Source organism: Trachemys scripta, chromosome 24, assembly GCF_013100865.1.
Source record: "Trachemys scripta elegans isolate TJP31775 chromosome 24, CAS_Tse_1.0, whole genome shotgun sequence".
Classification (NCBI taxonomy): domain Eukaryota; kingdom Metazoa; phylum Chordata; order Testudines; family Emydidae; genus Trachemys; species Trachemys scripta.
The window spans coordinates 12858124-12881228 of NC_048321.1; the positions used below are offsets into that span (position 1 = coordinate 12858124).

Below are 23105 nucleotides of genomic sequence, written 5' to 3' on the forward strand. Positions count from 1 at the left end.
CCGGCTCGCAGTGGTTCAACAAAGACAAGTGCAGAGTCCTGCACTTAAGGACAGAAGAATCCCATGCAGTGCTACAGGCTGGGTACCAACTGGCTAAGCAGCAGTTCTGAAGAAAAGGACCTGGGGATTACAGTGGATGAGAAGCTGGATATGAGTCAGCAGTGTGCCCTTGTTGCCAAGAAGGCTAACGGCATATTGGGCTGTATTAGTAGGAGCATTGCCTGCAGATCAAGAGAAGTGATTACTCCCCTCTATTTGGCACTGGTGAGGCCACACCTGGAGTATTGTATCCAGTTTTGGTCAGCCCCTCTACAGAAAGGATGTGGACAAATTGGAGAGTCGAGCGGAGGGCAATGAAAATGATTAGGGGGCTGGGCCACATGACTTACAAGGAGAGGTTGAGGGAACTGGGGTTATTTAGTCTGGAGAAGAGTGAGGGGGGATTTGATATCAGCTTTCAACTACCTGAAGGGGGGTTCCAAAAAAGATGGAGCTCGGCTGTGCTCAGTGGTGGCAGGTGACAGAACAAGGAGCAATGGTCTCAAGTTGCAGTGCGGGAGGTCTAGGTTGGATATTAGGAAACACTATTTCACTAGGAGGGTTGAGAAGCACTGGAATGGGTTACCTAGGGAGGTGGTGGTATCTGCATCCTTAGAGGTTTTTAAGGCGCAGCTTGACAAAGCCCTGGCTGGGATGATTTAGTTGGTGTTCGTCCTGCTTTGAACAGAGGGTTGGAATAGATGACTTCCTGAGGTCTCTTCCAACCCTGATATTCTATGATTCTCTCCATATTGCCATCCCTAAATGTTCAAAAATCCTGAGTTGGGCTCCCCAAAAATCACAAAATCATGTAAACATACTTGATTTGGGGTTTATTTATTTACCTTCTGCTTTTTGAGCCTTTATGGGGCACTGGGGTCACATTTGGAAACTTTCTCCACCACCACGAGAGTTAGAAACTTCCTATTTCTTTAAAGAGGGAAGGTTGAACTTCTCACAGATGTATTGACGCCAGGAGCTTGGGTTTTAAGAAAACCATACTGATTATGTGACCCACGACAAAACCATGAGAGTTGGCAACACTGTATTTTTTTTCAAATGCTGACATTGCTGGAGACATTAGCTGGCCAGTCCTTGTTTGTTCTCATCTTTCCTTACTTTTCATTTCATTCTGACACCACAGCAACAACTGTTGCCAAATAGCTATTATAAGAAAAGCTGCCATCCCGTCCAGCCCACATCTGCATGGTCAGGACATGCTTTGTTATTGTTGGCTCTAGTTTACACACACATACACACCAACTAGTATTGATCTGGTAATGTGGCTGGCCCTTTGGGGATCAGAAGAACATTTTGTACAGTGAATAGAGTTTTAAGTAACTTCTCACTTTACTGGACCTATTTGCTGATTGGGAGCCTAGACTGGAATGCAATAAAGGGGGCTGTGGGATTTCTTTCTTTTTTTCTTGGCTTCTTGAAAACCAGTGTGGGGGATCAGGAGCACAGCTTCTGACTGGTTGGTGATTCTAACTACTGTATTAACCGCCAGTTTTGGAATAATCTGCTCTTCTGTTTGCAGACTGCCCTGACCTTAGCATTTTCAGTATGGGCTGCACTCTGCACCTCTGGTCACAGGTCACAGTAACTGTGAAGATCTCACTTGCAAACTCCAGCCAAGTTACAAAACCTTGGGCAAGGCTGGGGGCTGGCAAATCCAAAAGATGATAAAGACTAAAAAAGATCAACCCGGTTTCTCCATCACCGACAACTTTTAACGCATTGCTGCCTGGTATTTCTAACAGTTCTTGGGCAGTTCTGAGCTCAGGGTCTGCAGCACCTGGTTGCAAGCATCCCCTGAATCCAACAGCCCTTTCCTCTCTTCACTCTCACATCCAACTCCGGAGCAACAGCCCAACCACGCTCATGCCAGGCACTGTGGACACATCTCTGGGGCATTTGCATCTTTGGGAGCCCCACTGAAGCTCTAGTCCCTTTGGACACACAGCTCCCTCCAGTGGGCAGCGGGTGGTATTGATATTAGCCCAGGGGGTACTGCTGAACTCCACATTTCAGTTCATCCCTGTCCCTTCGTACCCAACTGGTCTAAGGAGCCTGTCTGGACAGTAGCGCATTATCCAATGGACCAAGGGGGAGCATGCTCAGGGGCTGAGGCCAGTTGGGGACCCCTAGAAAAATGGATGTCCCACCCCAGCGGAATCTCAGAGGCCTGGCAGAAGCACTGGATAGGGTGGCAAAAGCCCCATCGCCCAGACCCTCAATGTAGGGTTGGGACTGGAGGGCTCTTGCCCCCTGCCAAGACCTCAGGGTTAGTGCTCATAGCAGGGGAGGGTTGACTCGGGACATCTGGGTTTGAGCCCCAGATGTGGGAGGGGAGTGGGGTCTCGTGGGTTAGAGAAACTGGGGGGCCTGAGAGCCAGAGCTCCTGGGTTCTGGCTCTGGCAGGGGAGTGGGGCCTAGTTTTAAAGAAATGGCTGTGTCTTAGGTGGTTTCTTTGCTAAGACAGTGTCCAAATGATCATTTCCATTTATGGTTTGCAGCTTCTCCAGCTCAGAGATCAGGCGGAGGCGGAGCGTGTAGAAGACACAGAGTTAAGGGGAGTGCCCTCAACACACAGGACAGCACAGACTCTGGACACTTTGCTGCGGAAACACACATCATTTGAATCTCTCTGCGCTGCCTAGGTGAGTCGAGACAATTGGCAGAGGCCTCTCCTTGGGTCTGAAGGGGAATTTCTTTGCTAAACCTATCTAGAAGCCACAGACATTTGCTATTACCAAGGCAAACCAGTGGGACTCCATGTTACTGGGTATTAGTGGGATTACCTGCCACTGGGTATTAATGGGGTTAACTTAATAGACAGAGTTAGTAGGCTTGAACTGTGAACTGGGTGAATTTTTCTCCCTTGTCTCATGTTAATCAGAGGAGGTGTTCTCCATTTACGAATCTCTAAGCCACAGGATCCCATGTCCCTTCCAGAGCCCAGGAGTTCTGACCACCCCACCTGATCAATCCCTTCCCACTCCCAAACCTGGGGAAAACCCAGGGGTCCTGGCTCCCACACCCCCTTCTCTAACCTTTAGGCCATTCTGCAGAGTACAGAGGTCGCCAGTCTAACAAGTCTGGGGGGGGGGGTTGCATTCTGTGACCGAGGCAATAGCCCAGAGGTCCCTGGTGCAGAGCTGCAGCAAGGCTGTGGGATAGAGAATCAGCTCAGTGCATTGAGGCTTCCTGTGTTAAAATGAGGTGAGAAGGACCCTCCACGCTCTCACGAGTCAGAGTGTAGCAGCAGTTCCTGTGACAGGCAGATGAGCACAAGGTGGGTGGGGGTGGAGTGGCTTTTTCTGCCTTGTAGCAGTGAGTTCTACAGGCATCAGCTCCTGCATGCTAGGAGCCAACAGCACTGATCCCACCTCCCTTAGCCAGGCAGTCCTAGGCCCTGGAGCCAGATCAGAGTCAGTGCCTCCTAGTGGGGAAAGGCCCCGTGTCCCATTCCCTGCCTCATTGACCCAACCGTCCCTCCAGGTCACAGCCAAAGTGATGTGCTCTGCATAGCTGTAATTTGCTCTATTAGACAACTGTCCCCCTTCCCCACTTGCCACATGTCTGCTATCCCACTTTCCGTCCCCTGCTGACCATACCTCTATCTTATAGCAGTGAGTTCCTCTGGTCATGGCCCTTTGCTGAAAATACCCAGCCTGGACATTCTGGAGGACCAGAGAGAGTCCAGAGAGGTCCCCTCTGCTATTTCCCCTTCCTCCTTTTCCCCTCCTCCATTATACCTTCAACCCCTCTTCTGTCTCTCCCCAGGGCATCATGGACCGAGGCAACGTGACCCTCTCACCTATAACCTGGACAAGCTCCAGCCAGCCCCCAGCATCCATGAAGAGCACTAACCTGGCCATTGCTGTGTTGCTCTTTGCCACCTTCCTAGTGGGTGTAGTGGGGAACGGGCTGTACCTGTGGGTGCTGGGGCTGAAGATGAGGAGGACGGTGACCACCCTCTGGTTTCTCCATTTGGTCTCCTGTTCTCTCCTCTTTACCCTGATGCTCCCTTTCTTCACTGTCCATGTTCTCCTTGGTTTCCACTGGGTCTTCGGCACTGCCATGTGCAAGGTCCTCAGTGCCTGCACCCATCTGGGCATGTTCTCCTCTGTCTTTCTCCTTGCCCTCATCAGCCTGGACCGCTACACCCTCACCTGCTGCCCTGTCTGGTCCCGGCATCACCGCACCATGTCCTGGGTCAGGAAGCTTGTCATGGGTGTGTGGCTGGTCTCCTTCACCCTTAGTGCTCCCTACCTGTTTTTCCAGGAGACCTGGGAGATGGAGGGAGACAGGGTCATTTGCACCATTTATTACATCCTCTCCAGAGACCAGGACAGAGCTGAGGTGCAGGCCTGGAGGGTACACATGTACATTGTTCTGTTCGTGGTCCGTTTCCTACTGGGCTTCCTGCTGCCCTTCTGCATCATCGCAGTATGCTACGGCCGGATGGGGCTGGAGATGAAGGAGAAGGGGCTGGCACGGAGCAGCAAGCCCTTCAAAGTCATGGTGGCCGCGGTGGTGTCATTCTTCTTTGGCTGGCTGCCCTACCACCTCTATCAGAGCTTGACGCTCATCAGAGATGTGCCACAGTCATTGGCTGATGCCTTCCTGCTCATTAGCATCATCATGTTCTGCTTTAACGTCTGCTTCACTCCAGTCCTCTACCTCTTTGTGGGGCAGACATTCCATCAGGTGTTCAGGACATCCCTCTTCGCTCAGGTCAAAGCGGCTTTTCATGAGGATCTCGATAGTGATGTGTCTGGACCAGATTCTAGAGGGAGAACAGGCGAGAAACTAACTGCATGAAGTAGAGAAAAACTTGAACTCCTGCAAAATCTAGATACCTGTTACTTTTAAACTGATTGGGTTCTAGGTATCTCAATATGTCCTTACTGCATAGAATTTCTTTGGGTCTAGATTCACAGCTAGCTCTAGATTCTCATGTGTTCTATGTCTCTTGGCATATTATAATTAAGGCTCCAAGTCTGTCAAAGGTGTCACAGATTCTGTGACTTTTTGTGACCTCTGACTTCTACAGCGGCCAGTGCTGGCTCAGAGGTGCCTGAGCCGGGCATCCCCAGGGCCAGCAGCAGCAGTTTGGGTATGTGGGAGAGGGCTCAGGACTAGGGGAAGGAGTAGGAGGTGGGGGGGGTACTTCCTTCGGGATGGGGCCTTCCTGGCTCCCACTGGCATGGCCTTGCAGCTCCTAGTCAGAGGAGAGGGCAGGGAGCTCCACGAGCTGCCTGCACCTGCAGGCTCCACCCCTGGAGCTCCCACTGGCTGTGGTTCCTGGCCAATTGGAGCTGCGCAGCCGTGGATTGTGGTGGGAGCAGCGTGCGGAGCCCACTAACCCCTCCTCCACCTAGGAGCTGCAGAGACATGCACCTGCCAGCCCTGCCTCTCCCCCAGCACCAACAGGGGTCCCAGGCCACGCGCTGCAGCCCACCCCAGCACCAGCGGGATGCGGGCCACCTCCACCAGCACCTGCAGCACCTCCGGAATGCCCCCCAAGAGCACCCGTGTCCCCCGTGTCCCCCTGCCCAAGCTTTAGTTATGGGTATATAGTAAAAGTGGACAGGTCATAGGCCATGAATTTTTGTTTACTGTCTGTGACCTGTCCATGACTTTTACTAAAAAAAACCCCATGACTAAAACGTAACCTTAATTATAACCCCCTAGGGTCCAGCGGGTTCTAGATGCCTGTTTGGTTCTAGAACTCTATAGCTGTCATGGGAATAAATAGTGTAAAATTCCATATGATCCCATGAGTTTTATACTAGGCTGACTCTTGAACTGTGTGTAGTTTTAGATGTCAAAATGCTTTTCAACTAAATAAAAGTCCATGCATTCTAAATCTATCGCTGTTGGTAGACCCTCATGGATTCCAAGTTTCTTAAAGCCTGGTAGGGTTCCTTGGGCTCTAGATTCCTGGGTAGTTCCAGAATCTTGCACTTGGGGTATGGTTTTTATACCCAATGGTATTTCACAAGTTCTAGAATCCTAGCATTCTAGAACCTCCTGGGTTTGACCACTCTCAAACTTTAAAAACCAGTCTCTTCTAGAACCTTGTTCACCTGAAGCACCTGGTGTTAAAACTGATTTCATGATGGGGTAACCACCCCTCCCCAAATGGAATAACCAAAAGTCACTAGTTACTTTGGGGCATGGAGAAAATGGGTCAGATTGTGAGTGGATGTAAATTAACATAGCTCAGCTGAGCTTATTTCAGGACTCCTGAGTTCTATCCCCAGCTCAGGGAGGTGAGTGGGGTCTAGTGGGTTAAAGCATCATAAATTAGGAATGGCTCATCTGATAGACTCGTGTTCAGTGGCACGGAGTCCTCTAGATTGATGCCGCTTGTCTTTGGTGGCAGGGAGTCCCACAGGTTAACCCCACTCATATCCAGTGGCAGGGAGCACCACAGGTTAAAGCTAATTATATCAATTTTCTGTGGCTTCTAATGGGGGGAGGGATAGCTCAGTGGTTTGAGCCTTGGCCTGCTAAACCCAGGGTTGTGAGTTCAATCCTTGAGGGGGCCACTTGGGGATCTGGGGCAAAATCAGTACTTGGTCCTGCTAGTGAAAGCAGGGGGCTGGACTCGATGACCTTTCAAGGTCCCTTGCAGTTCTAGGAGATGGGATATCTCCATTAATTAATATTCAGAGATTCTAAGGTCAGAATTGACCATTGTAACCATATAGTCTGACTTCCATATAACACAGGCCAGAGCACTTCCCAAAACTAATTCCTACAGCAGATCTTTCAGAAAAATGCCCATCCTTAATTATAAATAGCCAGTGATGGTGAATCCACTGCAAACCTCAGTCAATAGTCCCAACGGTGAATTCCCTCGCTATTAAAGACAAGCACCTTATTTTCTGCCTGAATTTGTCATCCTCCTGCTACTGGGTCTTGTTAGACCTTCCTCTGCTACATTGATGAGCCCACGGTCAAATATTTGCTCCACATGGAAGTACTGACAGATGGGTATCAGGTCCCTGCTTAACTTTCTCTTTGTTAAGCTACAGAAATGGAGCTCGGAAGTCTCTCAGTCTAAGACTGTCCACACTGGGGGCAGTGTATAGAACTCCACATCTCAGTCCAAAGGGAATTAAAACACTCCCCTTCTGGGTGCCAATTTATTAGGTCTGTGGAGGGGTGTATGAGGCCCCCTGCTGGAGGCCTCGTGGCCCTGCCACATCCTGACCCATAAAAGGGCAGTGTGGTTTGCCTGGCTGAGCTACAGGGTCTTGGACAGAGCAGTGCTTGCAGAGACCCGGGGGAGCGAGAAGGAGCTCTGGGTTGGCTGCTGAGACTTAACCAGGACAAGCCCCTGAGGTGTGGGTAAAGAACATGCTGGAGAAGTGGCCCAGGGAATTGTAGCAGTGACACAGTTTATTTAAAAGCACAAGGCAGATGGCTGATATCTATGGGGTCCCTAGGCTGGGATCCAGAGTAGTGAGTGGGCCTGGATCCCTCTACCCACTAGCCACTTGGAAAGAGGCCTGGACTTTTGATGCACCCCAGAAGGGGGAACTGAACTCTTTTAGTGGCCCAACAGGAGAGCTGGGGCCAGAAAGGCCCAGAGAGGGTGAAGACATCACCTCCTGGGAGGGAGCCCTGGGGCACTACTTCATACCAGAGCAGAGACAATTTGAGAGAGTCCAGAAGGGGCTGGGAGCCAGTTTGAACCAGGGTGCTGTGATGGATTGAGGAGCTGGTCCAAGGACAGAGCTGTAGATCAACATTCCAGAGGGCACTGAGACAGACCCCTGTTGGACTGTACCCTGGACAAAGTTTGGTTTGTATTTCATGTACAGACTGTGTGTGACTTGTCTGGAGGGCTCAGTTGCTGAGGAGTCACCACAAGGCTCTGCCACAGTGGGGCGCTGGTGATAGGGCCTGACATGCATCGGTCCTCCAGACAGCAATGAAACATTCCAGCAACGGGACACTATGCTGCTAAAGTGAGGCGTGGAGGACACCGCATGCAGGTGCAGAGTGCTGCATATAGGGTATGTACCCAAAAGATCTGGGGTGTCTTTACTAACCTATGCTGGGCCTCTCAGTCCACATGGCCGCTTACACCCAGGCTAGCTGTCGAGGCAGCGTCCGTACCTTATGTGCTCCTGTAAGCTGTGTAAGACAGGTTTTCCAATCTTTTGATCCTTCTCTTGGCTCTTCTCTGACCCCTCCCTGATTGATCACCATCCCCCTGGGACTGTGGGCACCGGAACTGGACACAGGATGCTGGCCAATCTAGTGGTCTAGAGCCTAGCAGCGGGGTCTGGGGGTCAGAACTCCTGGGTTCTTTCCCTAGCTCTGGGAGGGAAGTGCAGTCTAGTAATTAGAGCAGGGGGCTGGGAGTCAGGACACCTGGGTTCTAGTGATTTTGTGGGGGGGGGCATGGCCTCTAGTAGGGTAGAGCAAAGAGTCCTGGGGGCCAGGACTCCTGGGTTGTATCTCCAGACCTGGAAGTGAGGTAGAGCTGGTGGTTTGAGCGGTGGGGTGGCTGGGCTTTGAGAAAAGAGAAGTGAGGATTCCTGTTTTAGCTACATGTTCTTGGTAAGTCCCTTGGTAAAGGAATTCATGGAAATGGGGCCACTTCCTTTTCTAGCTTAAAACCCTCAGTAACTCTGAGTTCTCCTTGGTGTGTCTGTTACACCGACCCTGGCCACAGAGATGGGACCTAGAGACCCCCGACGGAAACCCAACACTACTGGGGAAACAGACCCCCCCAACTGCACGGTATGCAACAACAGGGGTAAACTGGGAGGGGGGTCTATTTGGCAAGCCCAGGGGATCTGAAAGTGAGGAGTCCTATGTTCTTTTCCTGGCTATGGGAAGGAAGTTTTGTCTAGTGGTTAGAACAGGGGGAGGGGCCAGTAGCCTGATCTCCTGGGTTCTATTCTGTTTATAAGGTGGATTGTCTTTGGCTGGGTGGTGAAGGAGATACTGTTCTTCCACTGCTGAGGCATGAGGGTCCCTGTATCTCTGTCTGCCCCCCTTTCTCCAACCTCTTTTGGTTCCTCTCTCCTACGCCAAGGGTCTCCCCTGCCCTGACACTGTTATCGACCAGCGCAGGAGCCATCTCTGGCCACTCCCATGTGGGTGAGAGGGGAAATCATTTCACAGCTGCGAGTTTTCTTCTTTGCCATTATCCTGCCGTGGGGGGCTGAACTTTCAGGTGCTGGAGCTGAAGATGAGGAGCACAATGACCAGCCAGTGGTTCCTCTACCTGGTTCTCAGGCCCCTGTTCTCCTCCTATTGTATACCGGTGTTTGCTGTAGTTCTACTGGATCCTGCGCCCCTTAGAGGGGAAAGGCCCCATGTCCCTTTCCCCACCCCCCTGAGTCAGCCAAACATCCAGATCAGAGCCACATTGTTTTCTCTGCGTGGTTCTGTGTTGGACCCTGTAGACTATTTCCCCCTTCTCCGCTCCTCCCACTTGCACTGTCCTCCTTTCCCCTCTCCACCTGCCATCCTGTCTTGTAGCAGTGAGTTCCAGTAGTGAGGAAGGGTGCTGCAGAGTGACCTCTGGCCAGAGGGGGGACTCCGGTAGTAGGCACCGTGTTACAGAGACCCACGGGTAAATGCCACTCCTTTCCCGTGGTGGGGGGTGCCGTGGGTTAACCCTGATCGTGTCCAGTGGCAGGGGGTCCCGTGGGTTAGCCACACTTAGGAACAGATCTTGCGATTTCTCATCTGTTTCAATGAGGAAAAACATCTATTTGACCTGGGACTTTTCCTTTCCGGAGTTGAACACTGGCAAAATAATTGCATTTACCACACGTTGGGCATTCGTGCCCACATGCAGGACGGTTCCATTTGGCTATAACGGCTTTTATAACAACCCTTCCTTGCCTCTGGCTTCTCTTGTTTTCACGGCTCTTGATGGCAGCCTTTTGTTTAGCAGCAGGACGCCCTCCAGCCCGTGACCGCAGGTCTGGGCACTTATGAAAGGAGGATTTACGCTGAAACCTACGCACATGGTTTTCTGGTTCACCCGGCCTTTTCGATTGTCTTGCTGTGGTTTCAGCTGCCTGCCGAATGGCCCCCAACATATTTGAGGGATTCAATTTGTGTCTGTCACTGCCCTAACTCACGCTGAGTCTGACACCATGCCACACACGGTCCTTAATATGTGAGTCCCACACGTCTCCACATTCACAAGATCACGCTGCCAGTTGTAGACCGATGTCAGACTGATTTATACTTTCCCCATCTGGCTGACTTCCAGTGCAAAATTCCTGCCTTTCGGCCATGAACGCTTCTCCACCCTGCACAGCGTCCCCACTCATTCCTTAAGACTTGTATATTTTTCTATGTCGCATTCTCAAATTGAAACCTGTTCAATTTCCTCTCCCGCCTACCACCTGGGGAAACGAAGCTGTGTGCAGCTGTTCATCTATTTGTCTGCACATTGCCCTGCTCAAATCACGGCTTCTGCTTTCTCCTGTTCTCTGAGGTTCAACAAGGAGAAGTGCAGAGTCCTGCCCTTAGGTTAGAAGAATCCCATGCACTGCTACAGACTAGGGACTGAGTGGCTAAGCAGCAATTCTGCAGAAAAGAACCTGGGGATTATAGTGGATGAGAAGCTGGATATGAGTCCCCAACTCTGGGAAGCCCCAATGCCTGGACCCCCAATGCAGCCCTGGGACTGGAGGGCTCTTGCTCCCTGCCTAGGCCTCAGGGTGAGTAGTTAGAGCAGGAGATGGGTGACTCAGGACATCTGGGTTCTATCCCTGGCTCTGGCAGGGGAGTGGGGGCTAATTTTAAAGGTGGTTTCTTAGGTGGTTTCTCTGCTAAGACAGTGTCCAAATGATCATTTCCATTTATGGTTTGGAGCTTCTCCATCTCAGAGAGCAGGTGGAGGTGGAGTGTGTAGAAGACACAGAGTTAAGGGGAGACACTTCAACACACAGGATAGCACAGACTCACTGATGCTTTGCTGGGCAAACACACACCATCCGAATGTCTCTGCGCTGCCCAGGTGAGTTGAGATGATGGGTAGAGGCCCCTCGTTGGGTCTGAAGGGGAATTTCTCTGGTAATCCTACCTAGAAGCCACAGACATTTGCTATTACCAAGGCAATCAGTGGGACTCCCTTCCACTGGGAATTAATGGGGTTAACATGGGGACTCAATTTTTTTCTTTTATTGCTCAGCTGGCAGCGCTCGGCTTTTTTATTTTATTTTTGTGTCCCCCCCCCCGGTGTCCCGATATTTTCTACATCTCATCTGGTCACCCTAGACTCAATAGACAGAGGTAGTAGGTGGGGTCTCTGACATTGTGAATTTTTCTCTCTTGTTTCATGTTAATCAGGTGATGTGTTCCGCATTCACAAAGCTCTAAGCCACAGGACAACCCCCCCGCATCCCTTCCACAGTGCAGGAATTCTGCCTCCCAGCCCCTGCAGCTCTAACTCCGTAGACCTGAGTCACCTTCCAGAGCCAGGAATAGGACCCAGGCATCCTGGCTCCCAGGCTTCCCATCTGTAACCATTAGGCCAGTCTGCAGAGCACAGAGGACACCATGCTAACAAGGCCTGGGGAGGGGAGTCACAGTCCCTGATGGAGACAATAGCCGAGAGGTCCCTGGTGCAGAGCTGCAGCATGGCTGAGGGTCAGAGAAGCAGGGTGGTGGATTTAGGCTTCCTATGTTACAATGAGGGTGAGAAGGACCCTGCACGCTCTCAAGTCAGGGTGTAGCAGCAGTTCCTGTTACAGGCAGATGAGTACAAGAGTCGAGGTGGGGGAGGGATGTTTTTTTTCCAACTTGTAGCAGAGTTCCCCTGGCCCCAGCTCCTGCATGCTAGGAGTCCACACTCCTGATCCCCACCTCCCTGAACCAGCTAATCCAAGGCCCTGATCTGAAGCCAGATCAGGGCCACAGCCTCCTCTTGGGGAAAGGTCTCATGTGCTATTCCCTGACCCCTTGAGTGAACAGGCCCTCCAGTTCACAGCCATGTGGTGGTCTCAGCATAGATTTTTATTTTATCTACTAGACTTTCCATTTCCTGACTTTTCCCAATCTACTATCCCTCTTGTCCTTCCCAACTGCCCATAGCTCTATTTTGTAGCAGTGAGTTCCACTGGCCATTGCCCACTTGCTGAGAATACCCAGCTTGGACATTGTGGAGGACCAGAAGGGGCCCAGAGAGGTCATCTCATTGGTACATTCCTAATGACACCTTCAGTCTGGTACAATTCCACAGATTTATCACCTAAAAAGAATGCCTCGTGTGGGAGTCTCCCTTGCATCCTATTTTCAAACTGCTCTGAAACCCAGTTGCAGACTTAGACTGGCTTGCAAACTGGCACGCTGCCACCAGGGCTGTGCTGGAGTCTGCTGGGGAAATGGGTGACAGTTAGGTTGGGAAGTTCATGAGGTGCAGCCCCCTGAATGTGAGCGGCTGATAATATCCAAATTGAACTGAAACCCCTGTGTGTAGGGCAACTGCCTTGAAAAAAAGCACTCTGCAACGGAGGCTGGGGTGGGGTTTGTGTGGCAAATTTGGGAGCGTTGGGTTAAGGAGCTCCCAGCATTCAGCCCTTCTCCCCAAAATATGACCCGATTTCTCATTTTCAGATTGTGAGGATGTTCTTGGTGCAGAGCCAGGGGAAAACTGAAGGCTCGGACCTTCATGAAATGCGGAGCATGGACAGCCCCTGAACTCGGTTATTGAATGGGGGCCAGGACTGGTACAGAAATATTGCAAAAGTTGTTCCACTACTAAGCTTTTGTACTTTGGCTTACGGGCAGTTCACACCTCTGCAGGCTGTAGCTTGCACAGGAAATCTCCAGTGAGTAACTGTGCTGAGTTGTGTGCTGGCAGGGAGTGGACCACAGGAACCGTTCTTAGTCTTTTTACCTAAAGATGAGGCATCTGATGTTTTCCTCCCCCATCTTAGTACATCCAACCTGCCGTCTGTGAGATGTCCCAGCAGGCGGGGCATTACCAGCAGGAGGATGCAGCCTTTCATGGGAATCTGTTCACAATTCGATACACAAGCAAAATGTAGAGAATGCAGGAATCCTTCTTTTGTTCTTCACCTACCCTTACCATTGGACCCTATTTCCCTGCTAGAGCCAGGGATAGACCCCAGGAGTCCTGTTTCCCAGCATCCCCTGCTCTAACCACTCAATCCCACTCCCCTCCCAGAGCTAGGGATAGAACCCAGGAGTAATAGCTCCCAACCCACACTGCTCTATCACACCAGACCCCAGCCAGAGGCAGTAGAGGTACTCAAGAGTTCTGAAGTGAAGTCAACAGACATACACCAATTTACACCAGCTGAGGATCTGGCCTGTTCGCTCCATTGCCCTGTTGACTTTCAGGCTTAGTTTCTTTAAAAAATGGCAATTTTTTGTGCTTCTAGTTTTTGGGATGTTTCCCAGCTGAGCACCCTTAAAGAGACCTGATTTTCCACAGGGAGGGTGCTCGACACTTTCTGAATATCAGACCACTCAAGTTGGAGACACCCAAAACCTTGAAGCTCCAAGCATGACCAGACACTTTGGCAAACTTAGATTTCCCAGCCCTTGGCCCTTTGCACAAGAGTCCTGTGCCATAAACTTCCAAGGAACAATCCTTCCAGAGCTGGGACCTCCCCTAGGTGCAGAATATGACGGGCTTCCCCCCTTAGGATGCCACCAGAAGGGCTGAGATACCACTGAGCCTGCCTGTTATGCCAACCTGGGCACCCTTTTTACCTGTCTTGCTGAGCCAAGCTATTAAGCTTCCTCCAGGACACGCACAGGCAGGGCCACACCAAATTACAGAACGAAACAGACACTGAGATCAGTTCAGGGAAGGCTCAACTTAAAGGACTTCCCCAGCAATCAGGTGTCCACCTCCCTTGGAGTGCAGACCCAAACATATATTATGAAATCTGCCTTCTCCCTCAATGAGGAGGAAGGTATGCACAACCTCTTTCCCTCCCCCACCCACACTTTTAATATGAAACTTACACACAGGGTTATAGTATAAACAAGAAATAATTTTATTAACTACAAAAGGTGAATTCTAAGTGAGTATAAGAGATAGCAGACAGAAGAAAGCAGATTACTGAGCAAATAAAACAAAGTACACAAGCTAAGCTCAATATACTTAAGAAACACATTATAACATGTAATTTCTTATCCTAAATGTTATTTTAGGCTGGTTGCAAAGTTTCTGTGCTTCAGAGTTCCAGTTATATTTCTTTTCAGACTGACTCCTGTCTCAGTCTGGGACTCCCCCCTGCCCTCCCTTCAGGTGACTTTAGCAGTCTTTCTTCTTGGGCAGACAGGCCGTGGAGAGGAGGAGTCCCGTTTTCCTTCCTTCCCACCCTTAAATAAGATTTACATAAGGCAGGAATCCTTTGTTTCCCAAACTTGACCCTCCTTTCCTTCCAGTGGAAAGTTACAAGAAGTCCCAGGTAATGTTTAGCATCAGATGACAAGACCACCTGGCTAGTGGTGTCACAGGTACTTCCCTGGATGCCTCCCAGAAGGGAGAGAGATTAGTATCTTCATGGTTTTGTTGTTCCTTCCTCATGGCTCTTCAAATTTGATGTCATGTCAGCTGGTAGGTGTCTTCCCAATACACACCTCATTGTAATGGTTACATAGTCCATATTCCTTACTTTCGATACAGAAATGATACATGCATATAAATTGGATAACCACATTCAGTAAATTATAACCTTTCCAATTATATCTTACAAGACCCATCTTGCATAAAGTACATCTAAGTTACTTCATACCCATATCATAAGAATATTTCCATAAGGAATATGGAGTGCAATGTCACAAACAGGTCTAGAAGGTCCTGTTTCCATTCCCTTCACCATTAGGGTGGAGAACCTTCTCAGGTTCTGCAATGCCTGCAAAAGGAGGTTTGAGCTCTGGGCTTTATTTTTAAAAATATGGAGTAACCAAGAACTCTGGAGATTCTTGAACTAGCCACATGTCTAGAAGCCATGGGATCCTACTGGGTTTTCAAACATAGAGGAGCTTGGAAACCATGAGCTTGTAGACCACGATGGTACCGATCACATTTAAAAACACTTACAAACCTGGAATCCAAGAGTTTCCAGAATCAGGCATATACTAAAACTCATGGGATCCTACTGGGTTTTCAAATCTACAAGGGGTTAGAAACAATGAGATTCTAAGCCATGCAGGATCTGAATGAGTTTTTAGACATTGACAGACCTAGAACCCAATAGGTTCCAGAACCAAAGGTATAGCGAGAACTCATGGGAACCTATTGGGTTTTAAAACATATAGGGGGTGAGAACAATGAGGTTCTAGCGCACATCATATCTGATGATGTTTCAAAAAGTTGATGGGCCTAGAACCTAAAAGGTTCTAAAACCATCCGTATAACTAGAACTCATGGTAACCTCTTTGGTTTTAACATAAAGGGGGTTGGAAACCATGAGGTTCTTTATCACATAATATTCGATGACATTCCAAAACATTGGCAGACCTAGAATTCAAGAGATTCACAAACCACCCAGGATTCCCAGAACCCATGAGATCCTATTGAATATTGAAACATTGAGAGGTAGTGTATGTCACGTTTGCAAGATTAGCTGCACTTCTGTCCTGAGAGTGCAACCCTCCAGGTGGGAGGCCTTGTGCTTTTAACCTTTCCCAGGTGGACTCTGGCAGTTCTCCCACGCTTAGTCTGAACCCTGGCTTACAGCACCCTGTGGATCAAGCAGTTTACACTACAGGTCTGACTTCCGGAGTCTGAACAATGAGGAGCCAACTTCAACCAAAGTCTTGTTTCCATCTGAACATGAGCAATGAAGCGTTTAGAGAAACAAGGTTTTAAAAGAACAGACATGCTCATGTCTAACTTTCCTACAGCCCTCCACCCTGGCTGGTGGCCTACGCAGGCCTAGCTTCCTCAGACACCCCAGTGGGCCCTAGGAGACAACTGGTGGAGCACCTCAACAACGTCTGCCTCTCCTCTGGATAGATTCAGAGATTAAAGGCCAGAAGGAGCATGGGGGTCCCCTACTCTGACCTCATGCAGAACATCCGTGGTTGAACTAGAGAAGATCTCTTAGAAAAACACCCAGTCCTGCCTTAAAAATTGCCGGTGATGGAGAATCCACCAGGGAGGGTCCTTTCAAGTCTTTATTGTCCTTTGGATCTGCTGGCCCCCAGCCTTGGCCAAAGTTTTGTAACTTGGCTGGAGCTGGCAGGTGGGATCTTCATAATTACTTGGATGTTACCTCTTCACCACCCTGAAGTGTTCATGGGCAGGTGGTTTCTCTGGAGCTGCTCTTTGTTCTGCCAGCTTGTTTTCCTTACTGGCTGCTCTTAAACTAAGCCAGAGGCTCCACAAACTCAATATCCCAGTGATCGGGTCACGGGGTGGTTGTAAATTATTTCAGAACCACCACAAAAACCTTGAATCTAGGTGGTTCAAGTAACACCCAGGAATGATTATTACTTATTATATTTTATTTCAGGTAATTCTGGGAGCCCCAGTCCTGGCTCAGTGCCCTGCTGTGCTAGGCACTGTACAAACACAGAGCAAAAAGAGAGTCCCTGCACAAGAGAGCTCACTGTCTAGGGAGGCAGGATACATAGAGACCAGAACTGAGTCTCAGGAGGCCTTGGCACTATTCCTGGCTCTGCCACTGGCCGTCTGGGTGACCTTGGCCAAGTCACTTCCACACTTTTTTAGTTCAATCAGGGATGAAGGGGGATGACAAGTTTCCAATGCTCTCTTACTCTAGGCACTTTCAGGCCATCTCCAGTTCTGATCCCTCAACTTCTGTCTCTTGTTTCCCACTGGTCTCAGGTGCTTCGCTGCCGAGATCATCAGCTAAAGCTGTCTTGAGCAAAGTGATGAGGGACATCCTGAGCACCTGCCGGAATTTCTCCCCCCACAAAGATGTAGAGGATGGGTGGGGGTGCAGCAAGTGTTTAAACAAGTCAAGAGGGTGTAAATAAGCATGAAGACACTTGTGACTGACACTGGCACTGCATTCTTGTAGAGCAGCAGGCCATGATAGAGGTGGTAGGGCACCCAGCAGACAAAGAATGACACCACTGCAGTCACCATGACTTTGAAACGCTTCCCGCTCCGCTCCAATCCCCTCTTCTTCATCTCCAGCCCCATCCAGCACTGGCGTCCCACGCTGGTGCAGACAGGCAGCAGGAACTGCACCCCAAACAGGACCAGATGGAGACATGTCTTCCAGCCCTGTGTCTCGGCTCTGTCCCACTCTTGTTGGTGCAGGTGACCCTGCCTCCTCCATCTCCAGGAGACCCCCAAAACCCAGTTAGGGAACACTGAGGGCGAAGGAGATCAGCTACACACCCACAACCAGCTTCCTGACCGGAGCCACAGTGCGGTGATGCCAGAACCAGAGGGGGCGGCAGGGGAGAGTGCAGTGGTCCAGGCTGGTGAGAGTGAGGAAGAAGATGGCAGAGAACATGCCCAGGGAGAGGCAGGCATTGAGGAGTTCACACATGGCCATGCCGAAGACCCAGCGGAAACCCAGGTAGATGTAGATGCGAACAGAGTTATAGAGCAGGACATGAGCAGGTAGGTGAGCACCAGATGGAAGGACAAGAGGGAGATCATCATCATTCTCATCCTCGGCCCCAGAACCCATAAGCAGAGCCCACAGCCAGCCATCCCCACTGGGAGGTTGCCACATGCAGCTGCCAGTTCCCTTCCCTTCCCGAACAGCTGGGGGTTGCTCCCATTGGCTGCTAGGCTGGTGGGCAAGGTGGAAGGGCAGTGAGGAGTTGGGCTGGCTGGAAAGGCAGAGGGGCCTTTTGGACGGGGCTGGGCTGGCTGGAAAGGCAGAGGGGCCTTTTGGACGGGACGGGACTGGGCTGGCTGGAAAGGCGGAGGGGAGGTGCCATGAGGGGCCAGGCTGGGAGGGAAGGCAGAGGTGCCATGAGGGGCTGGGGTCGCTGGGATGGCGGAGTGGCCATGAGACCCTAAGGAGGTGTGGGAAGAACACAAAGGGGATTGTAGAAGAGGGAGGGAGAGACAGAAGTGTGGAGCCCTAGCACTGACAATCCCTGCATTTCATTATCCTCTCTGCACAAACCAGCAAGTCCCCGAGCCCAATACAGAAAGAACCAGGAGTCCTGGCTCCCGACACACATACCCCCTGATCTATGTCACTGGACCCTATCCCCTCCCAAAGTCATGGATATAACCCCAGAGTCCTGGCTTCCACCCCACTCTCCCCATTCCAACTCAGTAGACCCCACTCTCCAAACAAAACTGGGGTTACAACCCAGGAGTCCTGGCTCCCAGTACACTGCTCTAACCACTAGATCCCACTCCTCTCAGATTTCAAGCTTGGTCTAGTGTACCGTGCCATTGGGGGCTGTTTTCCCAGTAGTGTTGGGTTCCCATCAGAGATCCCGGCTCTGAGGATGGGGCCTGTGTAATCAACACTCTGGGGAGGGCTGGGTGTGACTGAGATTTTATCTAGAACAGGAAGGGGCAGCATTTCACATGAGTTATCTCACACAGGGATGTACCCACAACATATAGATAACACAGGACCCCTAACGGCTATTGACCTGCTCTAACCACTAGACACCACCCTCTTCCCAGATCTGAGGACAGAACCCAGGAGCCCTGGCTCCCACTGCCCCCTCTCCCTACTCTAACCCACAAGACCCCCCACTCTTTGGCTGGGAGTTGCATTATTTGTGACTCAGCCTCTGTTGTGAGCTAATGGGGCTCGTTTATCTCTGGGTGCAGCTCCTGTCAGGAAAGAACTTTTGCAAAATACAGGCCCTTCCTCTTCATGGGGCCATGCCTCAATAGATGAGCTGTTGGCCAAGCATCTAGTACATTAGAGTGAGGGGGCTGTGAGGCAGGACTCCTGGGTTCTATGTCAGGCTCTGGGAGGAAGTGGGGGCCAGTTTTAAAGCAATTGTTATTACTTGGGTGTTTTCTCTGCTAAGACAGTGTCCAATGATCATTTCCGTTCATGGTTTGCAGTGTGTGGATCTCAGAGAGCAGATGGGGGTGGAGCATGTAGAGGACTCAGAGTTAAGGGGAGGGAACTTAACACACAGGGGAGGGCTCTTGCATGCTGAGTACAGACTCACAGACACTTTGCTGGGAAAACACACCATCCAAATCTCTTTCTGCGCTGGGATCTGACCTGCCCAGGTGAGTCGAGACGATGGGCAGAGGCCCCTCGTTGGATTTGAAGGGGAATTTCCTTTCTAAGGCTACCTAGAAGCAACAGACATTTGCCATTTTCAAGGCAAACCAGTGGGACTCCCTGTCACTGGGTATCAGTGGGGTTAGCCCATGAAATTCCCTGCAACTGGGTAGTCCTGGGTTAAGCTGGAGAACCCAATAGATAGAAGTAGGAGGTGAGATCTGTGGCATGGGTTAATTTTTCTGACCCCCTCCCTGCATCTCATTCCCAGAGCCAAGAATAGCTCCCACCCCCTTCCTCTAACCATTAGGCCATTCTGCAGAGAAGAAAGAACTCCAATTTAACAAGGCAATGGGGGGCACAGTGCCAGGCAGAGGTAAGAATCCAGAGGTCCTAGATCCAGTCAGGAATCTAGAACCAATAGACTTTCCATTTAAACACATTGAGAGGCTTACAAGAAATGAGATCCCAAAGCCAGCTAGTGATGCAGAATCCAAGAGAATCAATTAGGATAGAACATATTGTTCAGGGCTGGCAACAAGGCTGTGGGGCAGAGAAGTAGGTCAGTGGATTGAGGCTTCCTGTGTTACAATGAGAGCGAGAAGGACCCTGCACACTCTCTCGAGTCGGGGTATGGCAGCAATTCCTGTGACAGGCAGATCAGCACAGAAGACAGGTTGGGGTTGGGGTGGCTTTTTCCAGCTTCTAGCACTGAGTTCCACCATCACCAGCACCAGAATACTGGGAGTCAAGAGGCTGATTCCCCACATACCTGAGCCGGCCTGTCCCTGCACTGCAGACGGATTGGACCTGGCGTCTGCTAGGGGGAAATGCCCCGTGTCTCATTCCCCACCCTTCTGAGCCAGCCCATCATCCAGATCACTGTGACGTGGTATTCTCAGCATAGCTCTGTATTTGACCTACCAGACTGTCCCCTTCCCCACTGCTCCCATGTCTCCCATGCCATATCCTCCTCTGCTGCCCATAGTTCTACCTTGTAGCAGTGAGTTCCACTGCCTATAGCCCAGTTCCTGAGAATATCCACCCTGAATATTGTGGAGGACAAGAGGGTGCCTAGTTAGGTCCTGTCCAATAGTGCGTTCCTAACCCCCTCTGTTATTTCTTCATTCCTCCTCTTCCACTTTCTCTTTTCCCCTCCTCTGTTGTCCCTTCCAACCCCTCTTCTGTCTCTCCCCAGGGCAGCATGGACCGAGGAAATACGAATATCCCACCAACCACTGGGGCTAATTCCAGCCAGGTCCCTGTAGCTGTGAGTGCTGCTCACCTGGCCTCTGCAGTGTTGCTCTTCCCCACCTTCCTGGTGGGTGTGGTGGGGAACGGGCTGTACCTGTGGGTGCTGGGATTGAAGATGAGGAGGACAGTGACCACCCTCTGGTTCCTCCACCTGGTCTCCTGTTCCCTCCTCTTCACCCTGCTGATCCCCTTCTTCATCGTCTCCCTCCTCATGGATTTCCACTGGGTCTTCGGCACGGCCATGTGCAAGCTTCTCAACACCTGCATCTCTGTGGGCATGTTCACCTCTGTCTTCCTTCTCACCCTCATCAGCCTGGACCGCTACACCCTCACTCACCATCCCATCTGGTGCCGGCATAACCGCACCCTCCCCCGTGCTGGGAAGCTGGTCATCTGTCTGTGGCTGGCCTCCTTCTGTCTCAGCGCTCCCTATCTGGCTTTCCGGGAGACCCGAGTATTAGAGGGGGGCAGAATCATCTGCATCAACAATTATGCCCCCTCCGGAGACTGGAATGGAGTCGAGACACAGGACCTGGGCAGATGGGTCCACCTGGCTGTGTTCATTGTCCGGTTCCTGCTGGGCTTTCTGCTTCCTTTCTGCACCATCGTGGTATGCTATGTCCATGTGGGGCTGAAGATGAAGGAGAAGAAGCTGGTGTGGGCTGGGAAGCCTTTCAAAGTCATGGTGGCTGCGATGGTTTCCTTCTTCCTCGGCTGGTTGCCCTACCACCTCTACCATGGATTGAAGCTCTCCAATAAGGAGGTGCCAGAGTCAGTGATGGGTGCCCTCTTGGTCATTTACACCTTCACATCCTGCTTCAATGCCTGCTTCACCCCCATCCTCTACCTCTTTGTGGGGGAGAAGTTCTGGCAGGTCTTCAGAACATCTCTTCTCACTCTGGTGAAAGCGGCTTTTGTTGACGATCTTGGCAGCAGTGCCTCCGAGTCTAGTGGAAGACATGGGTCAGAAGTCGAGAACACAAAATAGTTGATGGCCTGAAGGTGCACAGACTTAGGGAGAGTTGAAATCTTGCCATCCCATTTGTTCTAGATTCCTGATGGTTCTAAATCCAAATGGGTTTCAGGTATCTTACTATTCATAAACCCTGTAGTGTCCCTGGATTTTAGATTCCCTGCTCTCTCTAGAATTCAATGCATTCTAGGTCACTCAATTTTTTCAAACTCAGTGGATCATCAATGGCAGCAGATTAGTAGCAAGCTCCAGAATTTTGTTTGTTTTAGATCTCTCAATGTGTTCTAACCCAATTGACTCTCTTGGATTCTGCGTCACTAGCTGGCTCTGGAATCTCATTTACTGTAAGTCTCTCAATGTGTTCAAACTCAAAGTCTATGGGTTCTAGATTCCCATCTGGATCTAGGACATCACTGGATTCTAGAGTGTTTCAAACCACATAGAATCCAACAGGTTCCAGATTGTTTGCTGAAAGTTTCATCGTGGTTCTAGATTTCCAAATGGTTTTAAATCCATTAGGGGTAGAAGAGTCTGCCTTATAATAGCGATATCTAGCTATTCTCTAGTGCTTATCATCAGTAGATCTTAAAGAACTTCACAAGGAGGTTAGTAGCAGTCTTCCAGTTTTTACAGATGGGGAAACTGGGACACAGACTGGGGAAGTGACTAGGCCAAGGTCACCCAGTAGAACCTTCGGTCCATCCAGTGGCAGAACCGGGAACAAACCCATGTCAGCTGTGTCCCAGCCCAGGTCTCTATCCATGGGTCCCCTTAGATTGTGAGCTCTCTGGGACAGGGACTGTCTTTTCGCTCTGTGTTTGTATAAGGCCTAGTACGGTGGGGTTCTCAGTCAGGATTTGGGCTCCCAGTGCTACTGAAATAAAAAGTAATAATAAATAAACCTTCCTGGGTGTTCCTTGAACTACATAGATTCTGTAAGTTTTGTGGGGCGGCTCTGACATAATTTACAAACACCACATGACCCACTCACTGGGATATGTCATGTGGGGAGGCTCTGGATTATTTTAAGAGCAACTGGTAAGTAAAACAAGCTGGCAGGACAAGGAGTGGCTCCAGAGAAACCACCTGCCCATGAACGTTCAGGGTGGTGAAGAGATATTTCCAAGAGGTCTGCTCTAGTTCAACCAGGGACTAATTCAGTGATTTTCTGCAGCAGGTCAGACTAGGGGTAGGGTTACCATTCGTCCGGATTCCCCCGGACATGTTCGGCTTTTTTGAGTTAAAAATAGCGTCCGGGGGGAATTTGTCAATGTCTGGACTTCCCCCCCATGCAGAGCCTGCGCGGCTTACAGGGCAGCCGGCCGGATCGTGCCACTCGCACGGACTCCGGCAGCCAGAGCCCTTCCTTCACTTCCCCCTCCTCTCCCCTGAAACTTGAGACCAGTCCCCTCCTCTCTCTCCCTCCCGCTCCCTCCCTGCATTCGCAGATCCCCGGCCGGCCGTTCGCCTCGGCCTCCGGCAGCCTGGAGCTCCGACCCTGCTCCCCTCCCCCACTGCCGAGCGCGCTGTTTTGCAGCACAGTAAGGGGGCTGGGGGTCAGAGAAGTGGCAGGGAGGTTCTGGGGGGGGTAGTCAAGAGACAGGGAGCAGGGGGGAGGGTTGGATGGGTCAGGAGTTCGGGGGGGCTGTCTGGGGGTT

The 23105-nt window shown here is 50.7% G+C and overlaps 2 protein-coding genes and 1 pseudogene across 2 annotated transcripts; 2 read left to right on the forward strand and 1 right to left on the reverse strand.

Moving 5' to 3' along the window:
* Positions 1-3834: 3834 nt before the first annotated feature.
* Positions 3835-5097, forward strand: LOC117869872 (probable G-protein coupled receptor 33). The gene has a single exon (XM_034756977.1). It carries the CDS (start codon positions 3835-3837, stop codon positions 4867-4869), a length of 1035 nt encoding a protein of 344 aa, XP_034612868.1. The 3' UTR covers positions 4870-5097.
* An 11717-nt stretch (positions 5098-16814) lies between these two features.
* On the reverse strand, positions 16815-17716 carry LOC117869873 (annotated as a pseudogene).
* Positions 17717-19135: 1419 nt separating this feature from the next.
* LOC117869816 (probable G-protein coupled receptor 33) lies at positions 19136-22309 on the forward strand. Its single transcript, XM_034756923.1, has 2 exons — positions 19136-19225; positions 20419-22309. The coding sequence occupies exon 2, from the start codon at positions 20425-20427 to the stop codon at positions 21460-21462; it is 1038 nt and encodes a 345-aa protein (XP_034612814.1). The 5' UTR covers positions 19136-19225; positions 20419-20424; the 3' UTR covers positions 21463-22309.
* The last annotated feature ends 796 nt before the right edge of the window (positions 22310-23105 follow it).

Excerpts from the sequence above, each read along its gene's own strand:
- LOC117869872 (XM_034756977.1), top strand. The coding sequence starts at position 3,835 with ATGGACCGAGGCAACGTGACCCTCTCACCTATAACCTGGACAAGCTCC.
- LOC117869816 (XM_034756923.1), top strand. The coding sequence starts at position 20,425 with ATGGACCGAGGAAATACGAATATCCCACCAACCACTGGGGCTAATTCC.